The sequence below is a fragment of the Varroa destructor genome, unplaced genomic scaffold (assembly GCF_002443255.2).
Source record: "Varroa destructor unplaced genomic scaffold, Vdes_3.0 BEIS01000006.1, whole genome shotgun sequence".
Lineage (NCBI taxonomy): Eukaryota > Metazoa > Arthropoda > Arachnida > Mesostigmata > Varroidae > Varroa > Varroa destructor.
Window position 1 is genome coordinate 29,818,009 of NW_019211459.1, and position 21,750 is coordinate 29,839,758.

Genomic DNA, 21,750 nt, shown 5'->3' on the forward strand with positions numbered 1-21,750 from the left:
AAATCAAATCTTTCGCAGTTATGCATTTTTATGCCAAACTCCATTTTCCTTTAACAATTTTGTCGTGTAATGCATCTTGCGGTGCGTACTATTCTTAGGCAGCGCAACAGAACCCTTGGTATTTTTGGTATACTTATCCTCACCGAGTTCAACTGGGTGTGCGGCGTCAGACGCTGCGAGCCCTATCTTTATGATGAAATTGTATCTACAAAAATGACTCCATAAACACTATCGTTCAATGTAAGCTTCCTCAATGTTGTCGCCTGTATTGTAATTTTTTTTTGAACGAATTCCAATCCCGATTGTTTGGAATTTATCCCAACAGTAAGCGCTATGGAGCGAAAAAAAAGTCAACGGTTTTATAAGTTCCTGGCTATGTTCTAAACAGTTTTCGTGAACCTGAATCAGGATTATGACCGATGAGGATTATGATCAAGAGCGGATCGTACCCCGTCGGACATCAACGTTGGCGCGATGTTTCAGGATGAAAAGGAAAAACCCCATATTTGCATCTATGCATACACATGCCGGGTTGAGAAGATTTTGCTATTAGTTTTTCTATATCTCCAGATTTTGCAACAAATATGTGTAAGCATCCTCGGACATCAGTGTAAATTAAGCTCTGTTGGTCATTTAGTCGGCGCCGTTAGCTGACGATAATTTCAGCTATTTCGGCGATATCATATTAGCGTGTATATGGTATACTCCTCCGAATAGCTCCAAAGCGAGGAAGATTGCAGTCGGCTAAGATTCTATTTATTTCTTCAACTTTGTCTAAATCTATTTAAGAGCTAAAACGTAATGAGCGGTAGTCTTAGAAAGCGTCATATAACGGTGTGCCAGCCGACAGATTGGTGATTTCGCCATTCGTTAAGAAAAAATGGTTTTAATAACTTCTGGCATTTGCGCTGCGTCATGTATAGCCTGCTGCTCATGGTACTCATATAGGAGGATCCCCTTCTGCATGCGTGCTGCTTTGAACGCACGAGGACCTCTCTCGTACGTTCAAAGCAGCACGGTGGTTTATGGCGCTATCGTGTATTTTCAATGCATTGAAGAAACTTTATCCGCTAATATGATGCAATCAGAAGCGCAAGCAGATATTCAACACGGGTTTACTGTATAGCAGTGGGCAGGAATATATCTTGGTAGTAGTATGAGCTGTCGCGGGCAGGCACACTTCCTCTTTTTGACCCGTATGTAAAACTTAGGTGTCTGTGTGAAGCATTGATTTGGCTAAATTATCCGTCGTGCTAAGAGATATGAGACTAACTTTATGAATCTCTTATAGTTGGCACTTTGTCGCGTAGATGATCGTTCCTGGAAGAACACGTATTGCTCATGGGATAAAGATAGACGGAGGCTCCAATAGGTGGGTGGCGGTCATGGATAGAAAAGCTAAGGATTTAGACGCCCCCCTGGCAGGGCCCGCAAGATATTCAACACTGCCGCCCGTTGCGATATTGTTGGCTCTCGTCTACTTTAAAGATAGTTTTGGCACCTCCTTTGAGCGTGTGCCTGGTCACGTACATAATTGACTTGACCGAGGTACATATTTCCACGTTGAAGTGGTAGTCAAGCGACCTCAGGAGGCGTGCATTGTACGACATGACCCATAATGAAGTAGTTGGGTGATTCGCTTCGTGCTGGCTTCCTTCGCGGCCGACGAACCCGCCAATCTCTGGAGAGCGTCGTTCGTATGTTGGATAGGCATTTTCGGCGCAAAGGGTGCGGTTAATGTACGGATGACCCTCCATGGATGTATTAAACTGGTAGACACAGCGACCCCTTTTCAGGACTGTCGCTTACAGGATTGGGCAGCGAGTCCGCATCACCTGTTTCACCGTCTAATGGGAGTGCATCGTCACTGTCGACGTTTCCCAGCCATTGGCTGCTGGTCGTACTGAGCGCTTCTTTTGGGCTGTCGTCCGCTGTCTCGAGCAGCGTGTCCGTGTAGTGGGCGTCACCTGCTAATGGGAGCGGATTGTCACTGCCGACGTGCCAAACTGCTTGGCAAGTGGACAGTTGCTGGAGGCAGGGTCGACGACAATCATCCGCCATGCTGACGTAGTGGAACAGTCCGACGGACGTGCCGGAGGCCCCCGCAAAGCCGTCATCCTCTGTGGTGGGGCGTGTGTCGGTGTCGTGTCATTCTCTACTGGGAGTTCAATAACAAGTCCTATAGCTCCCTGAATAAAAGGGGATTTTCTCCGGGGGTCCGGTGGACCGCGATCGCTTGGTTCGTGAGAAGATCGCGCTCAAATAATGATGTGTGAGCTCTCGATGTTACTGATGGGCTGAGATTTTTTGACGCCGCCATAATCGCTTCACGTGGAGGTTCCTACAGGCGGCGGTTTTTGACCACCGTCGTTTAAATATGGCTGAGCAGGCAGATTGATACAGGACGGCACGCGTGACATGTTCGTTTGCTGTGTGTAAAAGTTCGTCGCGTAGCACAATGTTTACATCTGGTCTGGTTGAAAGACGCTGCACGATTGCAGCGTAGCTTGGTCGGCCTCTTTATCATTGGCAAACTGTGGTCGTATGTAATGACTGCAGTGGATAAACATTACTTCCTCTAGGAACAAAGAGACTATCATCTAGCAGAAGAAGTATTCATCCCATCGCCTCCACGCAGACTTTTCGAGAGTAGAGCTCTAGCGACGCACGAAAATTAGCTTAGTACAACCGCTTCAAAAAGTCGCTTTGAGTTTGACAAACATCCTCTTCAAGATCCTTAGTAGAATAAAATAAACTGATAGACTAGAAAATTAGTGCCTTTCCCGTGTAGCTTTGTACTTGTTTGGCTACTCCTAACATGAATACTACATAAATCAAGTGAATTGAATGAAGCTATTTATTTACTGGTAACGTAAGTTCAGCGCACACTGAAGTGTCACACAACTTAAGTATCACACCTCTGTGATATAAGCTATCTGATCAATAGGGAAGAGCAGCCTATTCGGAGCAAAATTTGTTTTTCTTCGATATTCTGCACTGTATATGCTTAAAATACTTATATGTATTCCTACCACAACCTATACTATTCAGCCTTTATAGCGAGCATGTATTATAACTCGGTCAATGAAATTTTAAAACAATATTTTTATTTATAGATTCTTTTTCAATCATTTTCGAACATGTAAACCTATGATATGCTAATTGTATTAAAAAAAAATAGTGATAATTCTACTTCTAGGCACTGTTCAACTGAGGGCCGACAAGATTAACAAAATACTCACTATGCCAAGTAATTCAGCTTTTTGAAATTTGGTTTTGAAAACCCTAGCAATCCAAAGTACAATTTCGGATTCGCACGTGTTTCGACAGCGCTCAGAGCCTGATAGTATTGATTTTCAAAATCATCATTTCCTAGTTAAGAAAGAACGGCTGGTCTCATGCGGCCCTATATTTACCCGAATATCATTGCATGCAGTCGCTGTTCCCTGCACAGGCAACATGCCGAATGGAGAAACGAAAATCGACACTGGTGTTTTAAATAAATCAAGTTTCAGCAAAGTGAAAGCAGCAAAATGGGGCTCCCTGGTTTCTAGGAGGATTAACTACCGATTGCCAAGCGTGCTCAGATCCATTTCAAACAAAATGAGCCCTCCATAATATGTTAAACACGACTATATCATCACGCTCAATCTCACAAATTCAAGCACCAATTATTTTCGGAGTTAGAAGCTGCATATACGTATTACACGCATCGATTAGATTTGAAGACGACTGCCTGTGTTGGATGAGGATATGATAGCTACGACCATCTTATTTCTTCTCGTTAGCTCGCAAGCTGCACCTGCTAGAAAACTAGCCAAACTATAGTTCTGTCTCTGGTGCGTAGAAGTCTCATTCTTAAGTGTGAGAAGAAAAGTGATATTGCAGATGGCTATTGAAACAGTGGAAATTTCGTTCAACCGCTTGCTCATTTCGTGCCCATCATGCTTCGTCGGCAAATCTATTCTCATTCTCGGAGCGTGCAGATGCGTTATTTAATTTTATTGTTTGTACGACATAAATGCAACGTACGAACTGGCAATCTTAACGATAATAGCTTTAAGCTCTTTAATACCGTATTTCAGGTAACTTGTCTTTATATAATATTCCAACGACTCTTCAAATTCACTCACTAAGAAAAAATACACATAATGGCTATATCATTTTCGCACAGGTAAAGAGTTCCGCACACCATTGGCTTTTAACTGTCTATGTGCAAAATAGGCTCGAGTATCCATTTTAGATTTAAGTAAAATACTTATTTTACTACAGGGTTTTACATTGTTTCTATTAGTATAAATGGTTCTAAAAGTAGAGAATATGATAATAATTAAAAGCTAATATCTCCGTAATTTTTCTTAAAATAATTTCAGATAAAATAAATTTCGGATAATTTTTCTTAAAAATTTATCTGCCCACAAGGCTACATGATCAGTTCAGCAATTAAATCAACCAATAGCTTGCAAGCCAGCAGTCACACACAATGTAGAAATGTGAACTGGCAGTAAGCTGACGCATAAATTATAAAATATTGTTTGAGAGCGGTAGACATTTTTTAGACTAGCTTATTTGCGCTTTCATTTCTTTTTTTAAGCGTTTTAAGGCCTAACGAATTACGATTGCGATTAAGGTTCGCATATGTCGGTATGCATAATCAACTTGCAAGTACCTAACTCCTCGCTTCTCAGGCTCTCATTTTACGAATAGTACAACAACTAATTGTCTCTACGAGCAATATAAGTTACACTGGACTTTGTGGTCAAATAAGTAAATCAGTAATGCTATTTTATTATGGAAAAGCCTCCAAGTGGCTGATTAATTTCTCAGTAAACACTTGCAACATACACTTATGACCTCCCACGCAGGTTACGATTAATTTCATAGAAAATAATTCTCAGCAAGCTATACCGAAATTTGCAAGGCACTTAAACATTAAAAACAAAGTTGCGTAATGTCTGTCATTACAATACCCAAAGTCCCAACAAAGTGCAAAGATACCAACGGAACATAATTCGCTTCGCAGAGAAAAACATCGCGCGACGAATACTATATTTTTTTTTTTAATTACACGGTCCATGTTGCATGTCCTGCAAATAAAATTTAATAGAAACGTTGCGGCTAAAAAAACAGAAAACCGTCACCAAGATGACCCTCAAAAGGGCGATCACACTTTTCAGTCCAACTGTCCTCGTCGAAGTTATCGGCGGTAGAAATTACGACCTCAGAATTCGTAACAACGGGGAGTAACCCGTATGAAGGGAGGACGCATTAGAATTTCGGACAAATTTCCTACTGCTACCAAAAATAACCTTTAGCGAGCTGATGCCCTTCAAGGAGCGGACAGGACCATACAACCCAGGCGCAGAAAAACCAAGAGCCATTAGAAATTAGTATAGATTGTAGATAATTAGTTAATTTTTTGACCTGCTACTGCACCTTTTCGCACTGTTAAACTTTCACGTTGCAAGTTACCTTAATGCTGTCAATTTGAGAGCGGCAGCAAATCAGTGATTGCCGTAGATGAAATTCAGAATAGACCGGATGGAACTCTGAACAATTGCGCTTCAAAAGATCTTGAAAGAATTCTCCTAATCGATTTCCACATACCCGAAAATACCGGCCTTTATAGGCCGTGCGGGATTTTTAGCCAGACATAATCGCAATTTTTTTTATATTTATAATTTTATATAATATTTTCTAATAATATTTAATAAATAAAATAATACAATAATTTCTAACCAAGATGTTGAGCAATTATGCGGTCCCTAAATGACCCTTTATGACTACTACTCTATGGTAGAACTCACAATCTTTCATCGCAGAGAACATCTCATATCAACTAACAGAATTAGGCAGGCTTCCTATATAAAAAAATCCTATAAAAATTGCCTGAACAATGGGAAATTGAAACAAGAGTCCTTCGAAGTCCCTATCCTTGCCTTTAACATTTGAAACCCGTAAGACTGAGGCACCCAGTCTAACAAGAGTACCTTGAGATTTTGAGTTCAATACGATCTTGGTCGAAATGCCCTTATTATTTATGCTCTCTATCCAAGGAACTCGAATGGATCGCGGACTTAGAGGGGCAGCTTACAGTGGTTCAATGCGCCTAAGATCTCATTTGTTGCATGGCAATGCACTACCAGGCGAACAGCATGGATTCTGCGACGGTAGACTAGGCGATGACCTGTATGATTTTCATGCATGAAATTAAAGAGACATTATATCGCCTACCCAATTCCTTCACTTCATTCTTCCTGGCGCTAAGATTGCGTTCAAGTTCAAGTCAAGAACTATCAAAAGCTGACGCAACAAGAAATTTGAGCAGGTTTTATAAGGCAACTATGGAGCAGCCCAAGCATACCGGAAGGTCTGCACTAGAAAAGGTACTAAAACTTATAGAGAGAAAAATCTTAATCGGTCTAATGTTCCACACGCACAGTAATAAAAATTGTCAGTCATCTGCTTCTATTAAGCCAAAAAAATAAACTACGTAACAGTCTTAATACTGATTCTAACAGTACAATACATAACAATTATCAATGCACTGACTAATTCCGTACAAGTCAAACGAGTAATTCGCTCCGTGTAGTCTCTGGCAAGGATTATACTACCTATAGGTGTACTAAGCTCATATCTCTGGATGTTAAAAACGGCATTCAAATAAGTAGACGTGCTTGCGATCTTCAGAAAGGAACTATTTTGTATTCAGCTGTTGAGACAAGCGGGTTAAATCTAAAATATTTAAAGGTACTCATTACGAATTTTTACATCCGAAGCCCACCAGTTTAGCTCAAAGCCGATCACTAACTCAACTAACCGGAACCGTTGCGTACTACTTACTACAAGGTCTGTCGTCTGTATTAACGGTGGCTTACAAATAACTTTCAAAATTTTTCCAGATCAGGGTTCTCAAGTAGTTACGGTCAAGTAGCTCAGGACGGTTGGGCCGACACCACTATAGCAATAGTAGTGCGGACCCAACTTCATTGACCCTTTTTGAGTTCAAAAATTAAATCCTGCTCAATGTACGTTTTTAAGGTTGTTCTGGCCTTTAAAAACAACGCAGTCACAAGGCGCCAATACAAGTGTTTTGGGATAATACACTCGATTTCTTAATAATATACTTACCATAACTTTACCGCCGAAGTATTGGATACCACTTTGAGCAGGCAGCGATCGATCGATCCACGGATCCTATTTCAAAGTAATAAACGATGTTTCAAGAAAAGCTATTTTTCTCTTAAGAAATGAGCAACTAGCTCGCAACAACTCGGAAAGTTCAACGCGCAATTGACTGATACGATCGCCACTGTCAACTACAAGCAAGTTAAAACAACTCTTAGATAAATAAATAGTTATGCTATCAACAGGTCTTCCGACGAACAAATTTGTACTAAAAGGATCTTACTTAAGGTTACTATGCCTGTTATTATTCACGCAAATAAACTTCTACAGACGTTATAGAAAGAACTGCTTGACACACTGCATTAGAAGGAAATTTGTATCGAGATTTCAAGTGTTTGTAAATACACTGGGACCGCCCCCTCACTGTGGGTCAACAAAATCTGGTCTTGACAAAGGAGGATGAGGCTTCACTGCATTCACATCGTTATCTTAAGAGAAATCGGCTGTATTATCCATTTTCACATAGTTCTGCACTAAAAAATCAAATTACAGATTAGTAACGAGCGTTGCGGCTCGTATGCCAAAGTCCAGTATGGCACATTTGGGCACAAAAAGCTTAAGATACAATTTATGAGACCACTTCCAGAGGTATTCTAGATTTTCCGCAAAGCAGCGCTTTGCTGCTTTTCCTTTACTATTATTCACTTTTATGTAGTCGTTATAAATTCACGGGCCTAACATATTTAAATAAACCAGTATACAATATGTATATAAAAGGACCAAGAATGGTCTAAATGGACCCTACACCATATTTTGGTAATAGGTTTTTTTAAGAAGTTCGTTGTAAGTAATAAATTTGAATGCGGATTTTAAAATATATATAATTGAAAAGTTTAGCATCGCTCACCATGAAAATCCAATCATCTTCTATCTAAGTGACAATGTACTCTTTCGACCTATACGCGAAGTGCTCCTTATAAATTACGCCTTGGCTGTTTATATATTAGGAAGCACAGGATGTTATACTTTCTTGGAGCTTACATAACAGCAATGAAGGAAACTGGACGTTTGTTGGATGGATCGTGTTTGTCGCCGCGCTTATCCGGTGGGCTGACGATAGTGTTCCGACACAGGTTGGAAACAGTGTTGTTTTCAAGCGAGTGTTGAAAAATTAAAGAAGGATTCCCAGATAGGTCTTTCGCATTTGTTAAAGATAAAGGCAGGAATTTCTACTGCTGTTTTACTAAACAAATTGCCCTCTGGATACTGGAGGCTTCGGCCAATCCACTGAGCAATGGAGAACGATTAAAGTCTAGTCCTCTTAAACTTTGTCATCGGCACACCGCAAGAGAATAGGTCTGGTGGGTTCATACAATTTCGGTACTGCGCTGACTTAAAATATCCAATCCTTATGCTACTCCATATCAAACAAACATTACCTTTCTCGCGCCGAGTAATTCAGTTTGTGCTCCTGGACGATTTGTGCTCCTGGCTAGTAGCAACAAACTCAATGTCTAAACATCCTTTCATCCTCTACATCGTCAATCTCGCTGGCATCAGCTTTTTTTCTGAACAGTGAATGCATCTAGCTATTCGAGAGGCGTCAGCGTTCCCTTATATGCAACGGAAAAGATATTCACCTTCCCGTCTGTATCAACCACCTCGAGATGTACGGTGCTAACTTATGGCTTATCGCCGGAGTCGCAACACTCATGTAGTTTTAACAGGTAAAGCCTATATTAAACAGCAAGATTTCTTAAAAAAAAGTCCTGCGTGGTACCTCGAAACCAACAAGCTGATCCAGGTCGATGCACAATACTTCTGAGTTCTTCCGTGGATTGCGTCATAAAGAAGTTTAATTTAACCGGATGACCCTCATGAAATTCTTGTTTCAAGACCACAACAATTGATGTCCACAGACTCTGGATATCGTTCAGCCCTATACAAACTCCAGTAGGCAGTGAGCATCGAGGCGAGACTGATGGGCGCACACACAAAGCTCTTTATATCGCGTTAGTAAAAGATCATGATATTCTGATTCGAATCTCATGAGACTCCAAGACCTTCAGTTAGCCCAGCAGGACGCGTAAGCATATTTGCTTCTATCAACACAACTGCTCTGAAATTTGTTTAGGAATATGCCCACATTACCCAGGATCTAAGCTGTTTCATGCCATAACTTAACAGCAGCTACCTTAGTACCTCCCGGCCCATACAAGAGTGTGTAGTACGCTTACTTTGGCCTCGAGAAAGTTCGACTCATAAAAACCAGCATGCTCGTGAATAATCGTGATCGCATTTTTTTGGCGGTCCTTTGCCTTAAATAAAGTTCATTTTATACAGTATGGGGTTTCACCCGTAAAGGCGGTTCGTCGGCAAACCAGATAAATTTTTCAAGTTGGGATTATGTAGATTAACCATCAAATACGACTTGCTAATATTGTCTGTCCATATGATATTATATATAAGGCTCGGCGTATCGGCAGTTGTTTAGTCACAGCTTTCCCTTATCTGACAAAGGGGCGTTGAACACTAGCCGGATACGATAGGGCCCCTTACCTGAGCAAACGCGAGCAAAATGTTGCATTGGGTACTCAGCTTCTGTCGGTTTTGCCACAGTCGGTGTCTTCGGTTCCGGATGTATGGTTCTATTCCAATTTTAATGTAGAACTTGGTATTGCCCGCATCTTTGTTTGGTATAGTCTATTAGGCAGCCGTCTGACGTCTGACTTGAACTTTTCCACAGCCATTTGAAAAGTCACAGCTTCTAAAAACTTCCCCTGCCATAATCCCAAAGATTCAAAACGAAAGAAAAATACTCAAGGTTCTGTGTTGTCACAAATGCTGTCGAAACAGCCCGCTGTGGTGGATTGTTTTTATCAGTAATTAGTTCACCTTATCCGGTTGTTACAAAAAGTACTCCTCTCTACTGTGCGCGCAATCACGGCCTGCAGCATTAGGTTGCTCGTAATCTTATCCATAACCTAAGTCAAAAAGCTGTTCGACTCTTATATTTAGCAAGTCGCTCAATTTCTAACCGCGGCTATATCAGCGCTTGCTTTTCCAAACATATAGAAGTGAAGAGATTTATAGCGCAGGCTCTGTAGTTAGAAGATTATGGCCAACTGACTGGAAATAAACGTCATTTGTGAGCCACTGTCTATGAGGAATCTAATTATAGTCTTATTACTCCTATTATATACACCTGGATATCTCGTCGGCCACAATCCCTAAGTACTAGCTAACTACGAGGTTTAAACATTCCACTACGGATCGGTAGCCTTTAAAAAAACAATTTTCTTTGCCAGAAACCCATGCAAATGATTGAAAAAGATTCTTGCAGTTATATTAGCTATCAGCAATATAGAAAAAAGTTGGTTTAGATTGATGGTATTTACACGAGGAATCCTAGCCACAAATATAGAATCATAGCAATGTGGTATATGGGGTATAGCCATACTCAGCTGCATTAATTTTGAGCATTTGCAATGTAACTATCAGACCATCAATCTTATCTAGTAGAATCCACAATCAGATGATCTCTGCCAAGCGAGAGTTACACACGCGATCTATTCCGCGCAGCCGTACTTTTCCAGAAGCAGGTCAAGGGTCTTTTGGTGCGTTTTTTCCATTACCAAGACCCTCGCACAATACTAGCGACCTCTCCACCGAACAGATCTTGGATTATTTTTCGTTCCTGGTGATCATTCAAACCAATCTGCTCACGTATCAAACGACCTAAGTCGTTGATGAAGGTAAAACAGTTGCTAAACTTAAAAAATGTGTGGCTGCGACGCACCCACACTGCGATCCCCTCGCATACCTGATACCGACTGGATTTTTACTAGCGTCAGTTTAGTCATTATGTTTTGGCGTTCAGCAGCACCCATCTTCCATTTTGGGGTTATAGTTTAGAACGCCTAGTGCTATCTACGGCCTTTGTAGCTCCGATAAGCTAAAACTGCGTCTTTTATGTTTCTTTCCACAAACGCACTCTATCCAATGATATCATGGTGCTATGTGTCAACCTCTTGATATTCGACGTTGACGATCTCAAAGCTTGCAGATTAGCCAGTCTCAATACTGTCGTTTTTTAGGGCGTCAGGTTTGCGTCCAGCTAGGTAGACCGCGTCTGTTCGCTTCATGCCTATGCAGAGCCTTTGTGATAACGCAGTAACATGCTTATTTGCTAATTTTAGAGAAACGTGGTGGTCTAGGTTCGAACCCAGGCGTGATCATATTTCGTTTCGCGCAGGGAGCTAGCCGTCTAAAGTCTAGCGGTAAAGTATGAAATGAAAGTGAAATGCGAAAAGCATATTGCTGCCCGTGAGAAGCGTGATTCTGTTGTCACTGAACATTGAGGCCCTGCTTGCACAGTGTCCTGCAATAAAGATATAAGCCAATTCTCAGGTGGAACAATTTTCGTTCTTCGGTGAACAATGATACAAATGATGGGCTATGTTATGTTACATGTTTCATAAATAAATTTACGAAAAACAAGAGCTAGTCTTCAATGCTGAAAGATCCCATCTAAATGTGCTGAATTTTACAGTTTTAGTTAGTCATAATTAATCAACGTAGCTTACAAATATAGATATGTGGCAGTCGATGGCTGTCACTGGCTAGACTTAAGACATATCAAACATCAGTGTGTAAGGTTCGGCGGCTAACTAGGCAAAGCTTATAGCGTAATAATCAACATCATTTTGCTATCATAGATCAAACTTGAATTTACGTTCAATATCTAACAACGACAATGGATAGGATTCGAGCAAAGACGCTGGCCCCAATCTCGCACGAAGGTCTCGCCGGCCTAAACTTACGGATCACCCTGCCGTCTCACTTAGACAGATTCAGACTCTGGCTGACACATGGCCATAAATTACCATATAAAATAGGGAACTTGCTTACATTCTGTATTACGAAATGATTACAGAATCAGTGCCCAAAAATGCTATTGATGATTCAACTGTTAATACACCTTCTTTTAATTATACAGAGACGACTAGTACCGGGCAATAGAGAATACCAACCATTATTATAATACCACACTGCGAAACAACTGGTAAGATTTTAAGTCGATAAATATCTGTACGCATTGCGACAGTCCCCATGAAAATTCATTTTCGTCAAATATAACATGGACAAGGCAAAAATATCGTTTCAGATCATCATACTAATCAAAAATGAAAATATTCACCTTTTTTACAGAGAGATTGACAAGCTGAGTGATCAGATAATGACTTGTTTACATCGATACAACAGATCTGGACAGGATGTAAGACCAGAATAGTATCTTCGAACTTGATGATGTCAGTTCCGGCACCCTCAGAGTTTTTGCTCCGTTTTATTTGTATTTATTAACCATAGGCCTGGCGTTTTTTGTGAAGGAAAAACTTAAAAGGCGAAAGTCAACTTAACTAAAGTTACGCGAAAGGGTCTAACCCGTGTAATTATCGATCCGCACAAGCTTCAGGAAGTAATTTTTCGAATGGTCTACCGTTCAAAGTTTCACCCAACATGGGTTCCGTCAATCTCAGTCTATTAAATGAGCTCGGTAATATAATTAGGTTCATCCGCTATAGAGCCAAGCGCGGTATTATCGTGGCTGGCACCTTCTTTGACGGTTCCAAAGACCTTGATTCATTCCAATATCTTACACAATATCTTACACAACAATATCTTACATGACAGTTGTTGCAGATGGGTTTTCTTCTACCTATGAAATAAAATGTAAGTTCGAGTAAGTCGCGTCCTTTATGATAGCATGACACCCTCGGCAGACATTCATTATAATTCTGCGCTAGAACATTTCTGCTTTATTTTAAATATTCACTTTTTATTTTACGTTAATGATGCTTTCCTCGTGGTTGAATAGTTTCGTCTAAAGATGGCACGTTCCTTCTATAACAGGTAAACAAAAATACAGGAACAGAAGCAGTTATCAGAATTAATAGTAGCTCCAATAATATTATGAGAGGCTTTTCATTGCTGTAAATGTTTCTAAACTACCCTCGTTGCCTTCTAATTAGCGCTGTCAAATTTATTTGTGGATGATTGGTCTTTGTATTCCTCTTCTTTATCGGTTGTTTTTGAGTTAGCCGCTATAATAGATACGAAATGGTCAAATTTTGGCCGAGCAATAACCAACATTTTCAAATAATGGTTATTGCTCGGTCAAAAGCTAGTGGTTGTCCCTGTGAGTGAAGAGACATTCAACTTCATATATAGTGGTAAAAAGGTGTGTTTCAGTTGTACCTAAGGAAAGATGCGTTTGCTCAGCATGGATCAAAAGCGGCAAATACAGCGTGGAACAACATTATATTACCATTTAGGACTTCAGGCACTGTCACAAAATAAAGCAAGGAACTAGTACTTAGAAAGTATAATTTAAGCAGTGCACCAAAAATTCTTATGTAGGAAATATATCGAAAGGAATATCTATTCTTCTACAGTGCATAAAGCATACGTTTCAAACAAACTGCCTGGGCTTATGTTATTATTTAGATTCAACAGAATAGTAACATGAATTATTTCGAGCGTACGACAGAATTTATTTACGTATTTTATGTGCGATTTTTGACCCAAATGTTATTCCTATGAGTACCATTCAACATAAGCATTAGGCTTGTCCGCTGCAAAATACTACTCTATGACATTTTATCACCGGTTGGCATATGCTAAAAACTAAACGTATTCATGGTGTTCTCTACGATATACGCTTTTAGCACCGCGAGGATTTTCAGTTGTCGACCGTCTGGCTTAAGCTGTCCCTTGTACCCTACTCCCGCCTCGTTCCCCCATCCCCAAGCAAGGATCGAAGCAAATTTGGCTACCCCGCTGCTTGCTAAAGGGGATCGGCGAGCATCTGAGCAAGTGGAGATATCTGGCTTTGCCCTAGCCACATCTGATACTGATTGCACCGGCCCCAACGTTCCGCAACCGCTTTAAATGGGGTCACGAATGCTTTCATGAAGTCAAATAAGCGCAATAACCTTGATTGATATAAATTGTTTTGCACAATTATGCCGGAGCGGTTTGCTTGCGTGAGCTTCCCACAGTGCACATGGTACTCTTCTTAATCTTTCGTATCAAATTTTCCAGCAACTCAGTTTTCTAGAGTCGATCTTGCATTCGGGAGGACTGAGTACTGCTAACGCTTTGCTCAAAGAAAAATCACCGCATCGTGGATCAGTTGCACTTAACTTGATCACGCCGTTTGTAGTCTTTCCATATTATATAACACGATGGTTTTGATATGCATATTTACTGGTCTATATGTTTGCGAAGTAGTAGACAGACAAAGACAGAAAGGTATAAATAGTAGGCAATGCTATGGGCACCGACAAGTAAGAGAACAGCTAATAGGGACAGTCTAATTAAAAAGCTTATAAAACAAGAAATTGGTTATCTATTGGTGTTATGAAGATCTATATTTGCATATATCGTTGCGGCTGATACAATAAATAATAAAAAAACTGCGGGTTGAGTCGCAGTTAGAGGTATAAAAACGTTAGTCGATATGTTGTCAGTTTCCAACGGCCTACTTTCTCACGTTTCTTTCGTGTCAGGGACAAGGTCTACATCCAGCCAAACCTGTGGAAACCGCCTAAAGACGAGACCTCGATGCTGGACGGTTGTCCGTCCAAACGATTCCTGCTCGATTGTAGGGACCGAGGGACGGGACAGGGAACCTGGGAGCCACCAGCCATGTTGGCGCAGGAAACAAGCCGATTAATGCCTAAATTGCCGCCAGAAATAGACTACCTGTCTTTCATCGTTATTACCGGTAGCATCGTCAGGTCGTGATCCACGTGGTGGCTGGGGCTAAGGCAAGAAAAGAAAGGGTAGGTGCAGCCGCGTCGGTGGAAAAAGGCTCGACGAACAAAGGAGATGCATGCTATTCAAGGAGCAGGCTGTCAGACCGGGACCGGAAGGTCTTTAAAAAGAAAAGTGCACAGGGGGCGTGTTTCGACGGTGCACGATAGTACGGAATCACCGGGAACTGGAACACGGGGACGACGGCGGACAGCCGCGAGAGTAGTGGTCACTTGGGAGACGTCTTAGCGTAGACGCGGGTCCGTTAGCATAGGAGTCGCGAAGCCCACTGCCGCATGGGGCAAATCCTGTGCGGAGACATTATAACTGATAGTAATGGACCAATGTTACGGGTAAGAGATTAAATTATAAATAATTGCTAGTTCAGGCGCAGTTAGGGTATAAAATCCCCAGTCGCTAGTCGGTATGTTGTCAGATTCCGAACAAATATTCATCGATTTTGCTTAGTACTTGTTTGCTGAATTCGTTGAATAGTGTTCTTACATACATTTCACTCCTTCGCCAATTATTATTCTTCGCGCTTGTTGTATTGTGAGCTTTCACAGCCGTTTATCGGTATAGCCTTATGTATCCGCTCACATGTGTATTCGTTACTAATACCGTCTATATTTGTCTATTATCTGGCTCAGCGTGCATACGTTACGGTTAAGTATTTCCCCTGCGATATCTTCGCTGCCATCGCTACTGCTCTATTTAGCTGGGCAGCTGAGTATTCGCATGCACACGGCACGACCCGTTCCATGAAACGTGTCACAGCTATTACGCCACCTGCTATTGTTTTTCCCATATTATACTGCATGAGGTTCTATCTCTGCAATGTTGGTGCTTGCGCTACTCATTGACTTTATGTCATTTTACTGTTTCCAGTAGTAATTGCCTGACCAACCTATTGGGTGGTTCGTTAAGAAGTCTAATTCGATCTTTCTTTACATACTTGTTTAATAATGTATATTCTAGTTCTTTCATTACGAAACCGTTGCGATGGTTATTGCTCTGATTTCGGTATTGCAGCAGGTGGGTGAAAGCCAAATCGTAATGCATTTTATTTATGTCGTACGTTTTTGCCAACTGATTTCAGCGAGACAAGTTGTGCGCGTATTTCTCCTATTCTATGGCTAACAGGCACTGTTTGCCATGCAAGCCTCGTCTGTCATGTTGGTCATGAACGTGTGAAATTATTGTATTGCTCCTGGTCTTTATTTTCCCCCTAGGACAACATTTCGATTACTATTTTTTGTGAAACCTACTGCTCAACCACTAAATTTCTCTATATAGCTTTTGTGCGTCATAGGTGATTCACTACTCGATGGACGCAGATGCCTTATTACGTTGAGACCCAACAGTAATGTGTGATTGATGAATATCTAATTCATTTATTCAGAGCGTAATGGCCATTAGGATATTGATTAATTGTGTTTTCTGGCGACGGTTAAGCTCCTCTCTGCAGTCATACCGTTATTGGAGTTAGTGCGGGTATTACAGGGTAAAAGTATAGTACAATTAAAACTAAATTTAGTTTAGTATAGATGTCCTTTTATCAGGATATTGTTCTTACTATTAACAGTACCAAGAGTAACTACGACTGGCAGACATACGGCCATGTAGAGTATTTATAATAATAAATATTTAATAAGAATACATGAATAAAGTTTTCTTTGTGTAATTAGTGGAGCGTCTCCAGCTATTTTTTGTGAAGAAAAGCAACTTAATACATGTATGAAAGGCACCAATTCTCTATCTCGTGCGCTCTAGAAAAATTATCTGGTTACTTTGTAAAATATTTCTATTTTTAAGGTGAAGCAAGGATTATACTTTTGACCAATACATACATTTACGAGTAATCAAGGCATTACAAAGACTCCTGTTAAATTCAGGGTTTTACAAGATAAAAGTCAGTAATATAAAATTTCTTGAGAACAGCGTCAAAAATTACGCATAACCGGTACACCCCGCATCCGGCCATCATCTAACGAATTTATATAGCTATGCAGAGTGGTTTGAATAGCATTTTGCTGCAGATGACATTATTTCGTTCTCTCTTGTCTTAAATGAAACCAGACCGATTGCAAGCTAAATCCCGAGCACGTGCTGCCTTTTAAATTTAAAATTTATACCTATAGATTTTATCTAAAATGTTGGCGTATATTGAAGAGTTTATAAATACACTTTTGAAGAGAAGCTTGAAATCTCGACAAGATATGGTGTATAGGCCAGAGTCTATAATAGGAGTCCTGCGGAATTTCGCGCAAAGCCTTCGCAGATCACTCTGATTCAGTAATTCTTGAAAAAGACGCGATACCAACTTCGGGTCCCATAACGATGGCGAATATTATTGAGAATAATAAGTCGGGATCCGCTGCATCAAATGCTGGAGAAAAATTAAAATAGGTTCTATGCAAGTATATCATCATGGAAAGTTCCTGTGATTGGGTGCGGATAAAATTGTGCTGATTTGGGCCCAAAATTCCAAAGTAACATAAATAAGCAGATGTGATTTATGATAATATCCTCCATAACAATGCAAACTATACTCTCCTGAACAGAGAGAGGATAGTTCTCAGCAACTAAGCGCTATCCTTTACTAGTAATGCTCCTCCGAAAAACTGAGAGTACAATTTTTTTCTCGAAAGACCTTGTAAATGGCCAAGAGTCTAGCAAGTACGCTGGCCAGCTTCATAAAGATGAGTAGAAGCAGGCTTTCAGAAATGAGAGTCAATCTTTGATCAATGTTAGATATTTTAAGGTTAGTTTATGTGCGAAGTCGATGTCATGGAGGTCCGTGGGGGTTTGATGGGCAGAATTAGTGTAAGCCCGGTCAGGAACAACGCGCTGTGATTTTGAGCGATTTAAAAGTAACGTCGCATTTTCCGCATTTTCCGCATTGTCAGTTGCCAGTAAATTTGCCAGAAGGGCCATTTTACTACGTTTGTTAAATTTTTCATTTGCATATAGGAAAAGGTGTTTGAATCCTTTATGTCGAAATTTGACTAGATGAGTCATCATAACGGAATTGTCACACGGTGCAATCCGAGATGATACGAACATAATGCGTCTTTGGCTTTAGCAAGTTTATTAACAAAATAGCTTTTTGATGTAGTTGGAAGCGTCTAATAAAAAGTGTCAATAAGGGATATCATGAAGGGCAGTAACATAGACAAATGGAATAGTGGTAATACAAGTATTGGCAATGGTGCAACGCACGGAACACGCTTTCGATACGTAGTGTGACGACTGCCATTTCGTCTTTGTCATTTTGATGGCTTGGATGGCAAGCAACTCGTGAGGTGGTCAACTGCAAGGACTACGAGCTGTGAACATTGAGGAATGGACTTCTCATTAAATCCTGACATTTTGGCCGACATGGCGTAAAACGCAGCCACAAGGGTCCCAACACGAATTTGTTAGAAGTAACGGAAAATGGCAGCTCTTCACTAATGTGACACGGGATGAGGGATAGATGACTCTGGGAGATACGCTTAAGTTCAGACTTGAGCCAGGTTTCTGCTCGAAAAAGAATATAATTTACTTTTGGTAGGACTGGGATAATTCTATTCATTGCCAAAAATTTAAGAAACGCAATGTGGTAACGTAAGTAAAAGGGGCTAGCCGGTAATAAGACCCAATAGGAAGGGTAAAGTTATCAATTTTTCTGATAACGTCATGAAAGGGTCATCAAAGAGTTTGAATAAAAGTTTTTATTGCATCGATCGTATTCATCCGACTTCATACTGACAAACTACAATTTTCTCCAATCAATTTGAAATTATCAATTTGAAAATCGTAACATTTGGCAATAAAAGACATCCCAAAGATTACTAGACAAGTTTTCTGACGCCAGGTTTTAAAATATTCAAATAAACGGGTTGCGAGATGAGAGAAACGTATAGCAAACACTGACCAATAGTTAAATTTAAAAAAAATCGCTGAATTAATATACATTACCCTCTGGCAAACACGGTACAACATAATTCTTTTTTACTACGTTTTAATTCAGAGAGCGCCAGGTTACGGAGTCTGGGGATAATAGTTATAAACCATAATTCATCCTCAAGTTATTAAATAATTGTATTACCGTGAATAGTCCAGGGCTTTTACCGACATGAGTGCAACTACTAAACAGTTGTTACGAAAAGTTAATGAAAAGTAGAAAGGAATTATTTATTATTACAACAACGAATTTTGTGAACAGATAGAATGAATGACGCGATCTTTGAAATAGGACAACAACAGAACACAATATTGATAACACACAAGACAGACTGCGAGCCCCAAAGCCTAAGTGGACAAAAACGGTCACCAGAATCCCTATTGACAAAGATTTACAGTTAGTAGTATCTGTTATACGTACTATGTGATAAAAACTGCGAAAAGTCTGATGAAAAAAGTCTCAGCCTATTATATGATAGATGTAATGAAAGATTCCCTGCTCCATAATAAGATAACAAGATAAGACACACAGCGAAGGCATGATTGCGTTATTTATATAGCTTATCTGTAGAAAGCTAGCCAATTTATTGAATCGAACAATTTATAAAATGTACGGAGAGTTCGCTGCTGACAAGCAAAATGACGGCGTGCACCACATTTCTATAACACCGTGTTAAGGCATTATAAAGCTTAAATCCTCAAATACAAGCGCATGAAAGAATAAAAATGTTCAAACAGCAGGAATTCCGTGTAGTAACTACGTCAACGAAGACGATCTGAAGTAACTCTCTCGTTGAACCTTTACAGCGGCCAGGCAGGAGTTTACGCAACTAGAAAATACCCATCTTGGTATATGCAGCCACGAAAATCAATAAAAATAATTCGATGGTCGAGAATGAAGAGCACCTCGACATTTCAAATGGCCCAGTAGCCATCTTTTTGTAGGCAGACCATTATTACAAATGCATGGAGTTTAAAAAAGACAGATTCGTAACAGCGATTGAAGCCAACTGAAAACACTACATTCAAAAGCTGCATATTTTATCTATTTTATGGTGCCTATAAGGCCGCTGCTAGCATACTTTCCGAAATGTGACGAAAATGCGCCTTTCGCATTGTTGTTCCTCTCAATTACTCGTTTAGAACGCTGCAGGTAAGAAAATTACGTATCGTATCGCCAGGTGAATTTAATCTTTTTTAGGGTGAGGTGGAAAAAAACTTTTAAAGGAAGAACACAGATCCCAAGGGTAACTTGCCACTACGAGGGTCCAGTGTACAGAGTGCTCACCTGGGTGCAAGAGTATAGAAAGTCTAATAGCTTTGTAAGGGACGCACGGAAAGAACATTGCTGCTCTTGACCTTTAGGGAGTACTCTTTCTTATAGAAATCGATCGTACGACATGTTGTTGCGAAAGGATTGTTGGAACTCATGTCCCCACCTACAACGAACACTTCTTGTCATCATACGAATCAGGCCTTTGTAGTGCTAAAAATACAGACATGCCCAAAAACAGTTTAAAATCACACAACCGGCCTCGAGCATGCTTTTGGAGCAGACGTTGAAGTCAGAATCGCGGGAAACGCTGAAGATAATTTCGTGCAAAAGCTCCTCTTTATTGGCACTGTCCCTCTTGAAGCCTAAAATTCATTCGACATCCTTGCAACAATACCGGAGCAACTAGCCAATACTCCCTTTTTTCTCCCTTCTTGTAAGGAAATAGACTTTGGTAAATTCTCGGTGTTTTACAATTATAAAGTCCGGCATCTCACCTCGCGCCTGTGAAAGACAATATATCATTGTGTTATACGGTTCAAGGATATGGCCTGTGACGGCGTACGTGCATTCAAGTGACAAGAAATGCACACTGACGCTCGAGAAGAAGCTTGTCGATGGTTCACAAGCCGTAACTGATCCTACTTTTGCCGCTCCCACCATTTTGACAGGAGACTTCAATGCACCCATTTCGGACTGTTCGTAAATATTTCGAAACACGCTAATAGAGCATTATTGTTGGTAGTCAACATCATAACAATACGAACTCTTGTCGGTCTTTCAGGAAACTTTGTCATGCATATCTTGGCAACGAACACAAGCAAGAATAAAATCAAATACGTCGACGAGAATCTTTTTTTTTCTGTGAGGAAGAATAGCTCTAGATGCATTTTTCTATCAGATTGGTCTCCTGAAAATCCTGTTGGGACTACTTCTCGCTTGAAGAAAAGAAATCTTCATTGAAGAAGTTTCTGGAACGGGCTTATGAGGTTTTACCAGTGCCAAGCTTGATTGTTGTCGCTGCGCGTCAGCTCGTCGACATCCCGTGATTTTCAATTTGTCCAATTCAACCCAGAAGACGTCAGTCTTATTTCGTTACAGTTACCACCTTGCACGCCGGTAGTATGCGCTTAGGCTACTAGCAACACTACAGCTTGAGGGGATTTTTTGCATCGACGATCGAAGTGTCTCAGACAGGATAGGGAGTGAACACGTCAAGGCTATCCTAGGGCTAACTGCGTTCTGGACCGCCTTGTCCAACAAACTTGCTTGTTTCGAACTGCTTTCTGTTCGATGGCGTAATACAGTGCTTATTATCCTCGAGGGCAAAGGTGACCTAAGTCAGCCATCATTACGATGCAAGATCGCGAATAATAGCGTTTGCTGTATAAACTTCTTTCGTATTTGCTGGCAAGTAGAGTAAACCAAGCTTCTGGACAGTGGGAGTGCGATCTCCAAGGAGCAATACGAATACAGAAGGGATAATTCGATAGATACAGGATATAAGATCATACGTGCCGATATTAAGTAAAGGCGAAGTAGCTCTCGACAATATCCTGTGTAGTATTCATGGACCTCAAAGC

At 40.5% G+C, this 21,750-nt stretch overlaps 1 protein-coding gene and 2 long non-coding RNA genes across 9 annotated transcripts in view; 2 read left to right on the top strand and 1 right to left on the bottom strand.

Annotated features, from left to right (window-relative positions):
• Positions 1-9,828, bottom strand: part of LOC147755097 (uncharacterized) — a 121,109-nt gene extending 111,281 nt beyond the window's left edge. For 3 of the 6 annotated variants that reach the window (XR_015329962.1, XR_015329963.1, XM_086992534.1), the window contains exons 1-2: positions 8,036-8,469; positions 7,132-7,197 (exon numbers count right to left, since the gene is read on the bottom strand). Coding sequence is in view for 1 of the 6 variants with exons in the window: in XM_086992534.1 (XP_086848660.1) it covers positions 7,132-7,197; positions 8,036-8,052 (83 nt within the window). In the remaining 5 variants the exon portion in view is untranslated. Of the gene's footprint in view, positions 1-7,131; positions 7,198-8,035; positions 8,470-9,687 lie in introns of those variants that run through there. The other 3 variants (XR_015329964.1, XM_086992533.1, XM_086992531.1) reach the window with 2 other exon arrangements.
• A 206-nt stretch (positions 9,829-10,034) lies between these two features.
• Positions 10,035-11,628, top strand: LOC147755100 (uncharacterized). Its single transcript, XR_015329968.1, has 2 exons — positions 10,035-10,883; positions 11,328-11,628. It is a non-coding gene; the product is annotated as an uncharacterized LOC147755100 (long non-coding RNA).
• A 2,842-nt stretch (positions 11,629-14,470) lies between these two features.
• LOC147755101 (uncharacterized) overlaps positions 14,471-21,750 on the top strand; it is a 62,544-nt gene continuing 55,264 nt past the window's right edge. For both annotated transcript variants that reach the window (XR_015330439.1, XR_015330440.1), the window contains exon 1: positions 14,471-15,299. This is a non-coding gene — a long non-coding RNA (uncharacterized LOC147755101). The remainder of the gene's footprint in view (positions 15,300-21,750) is intronic.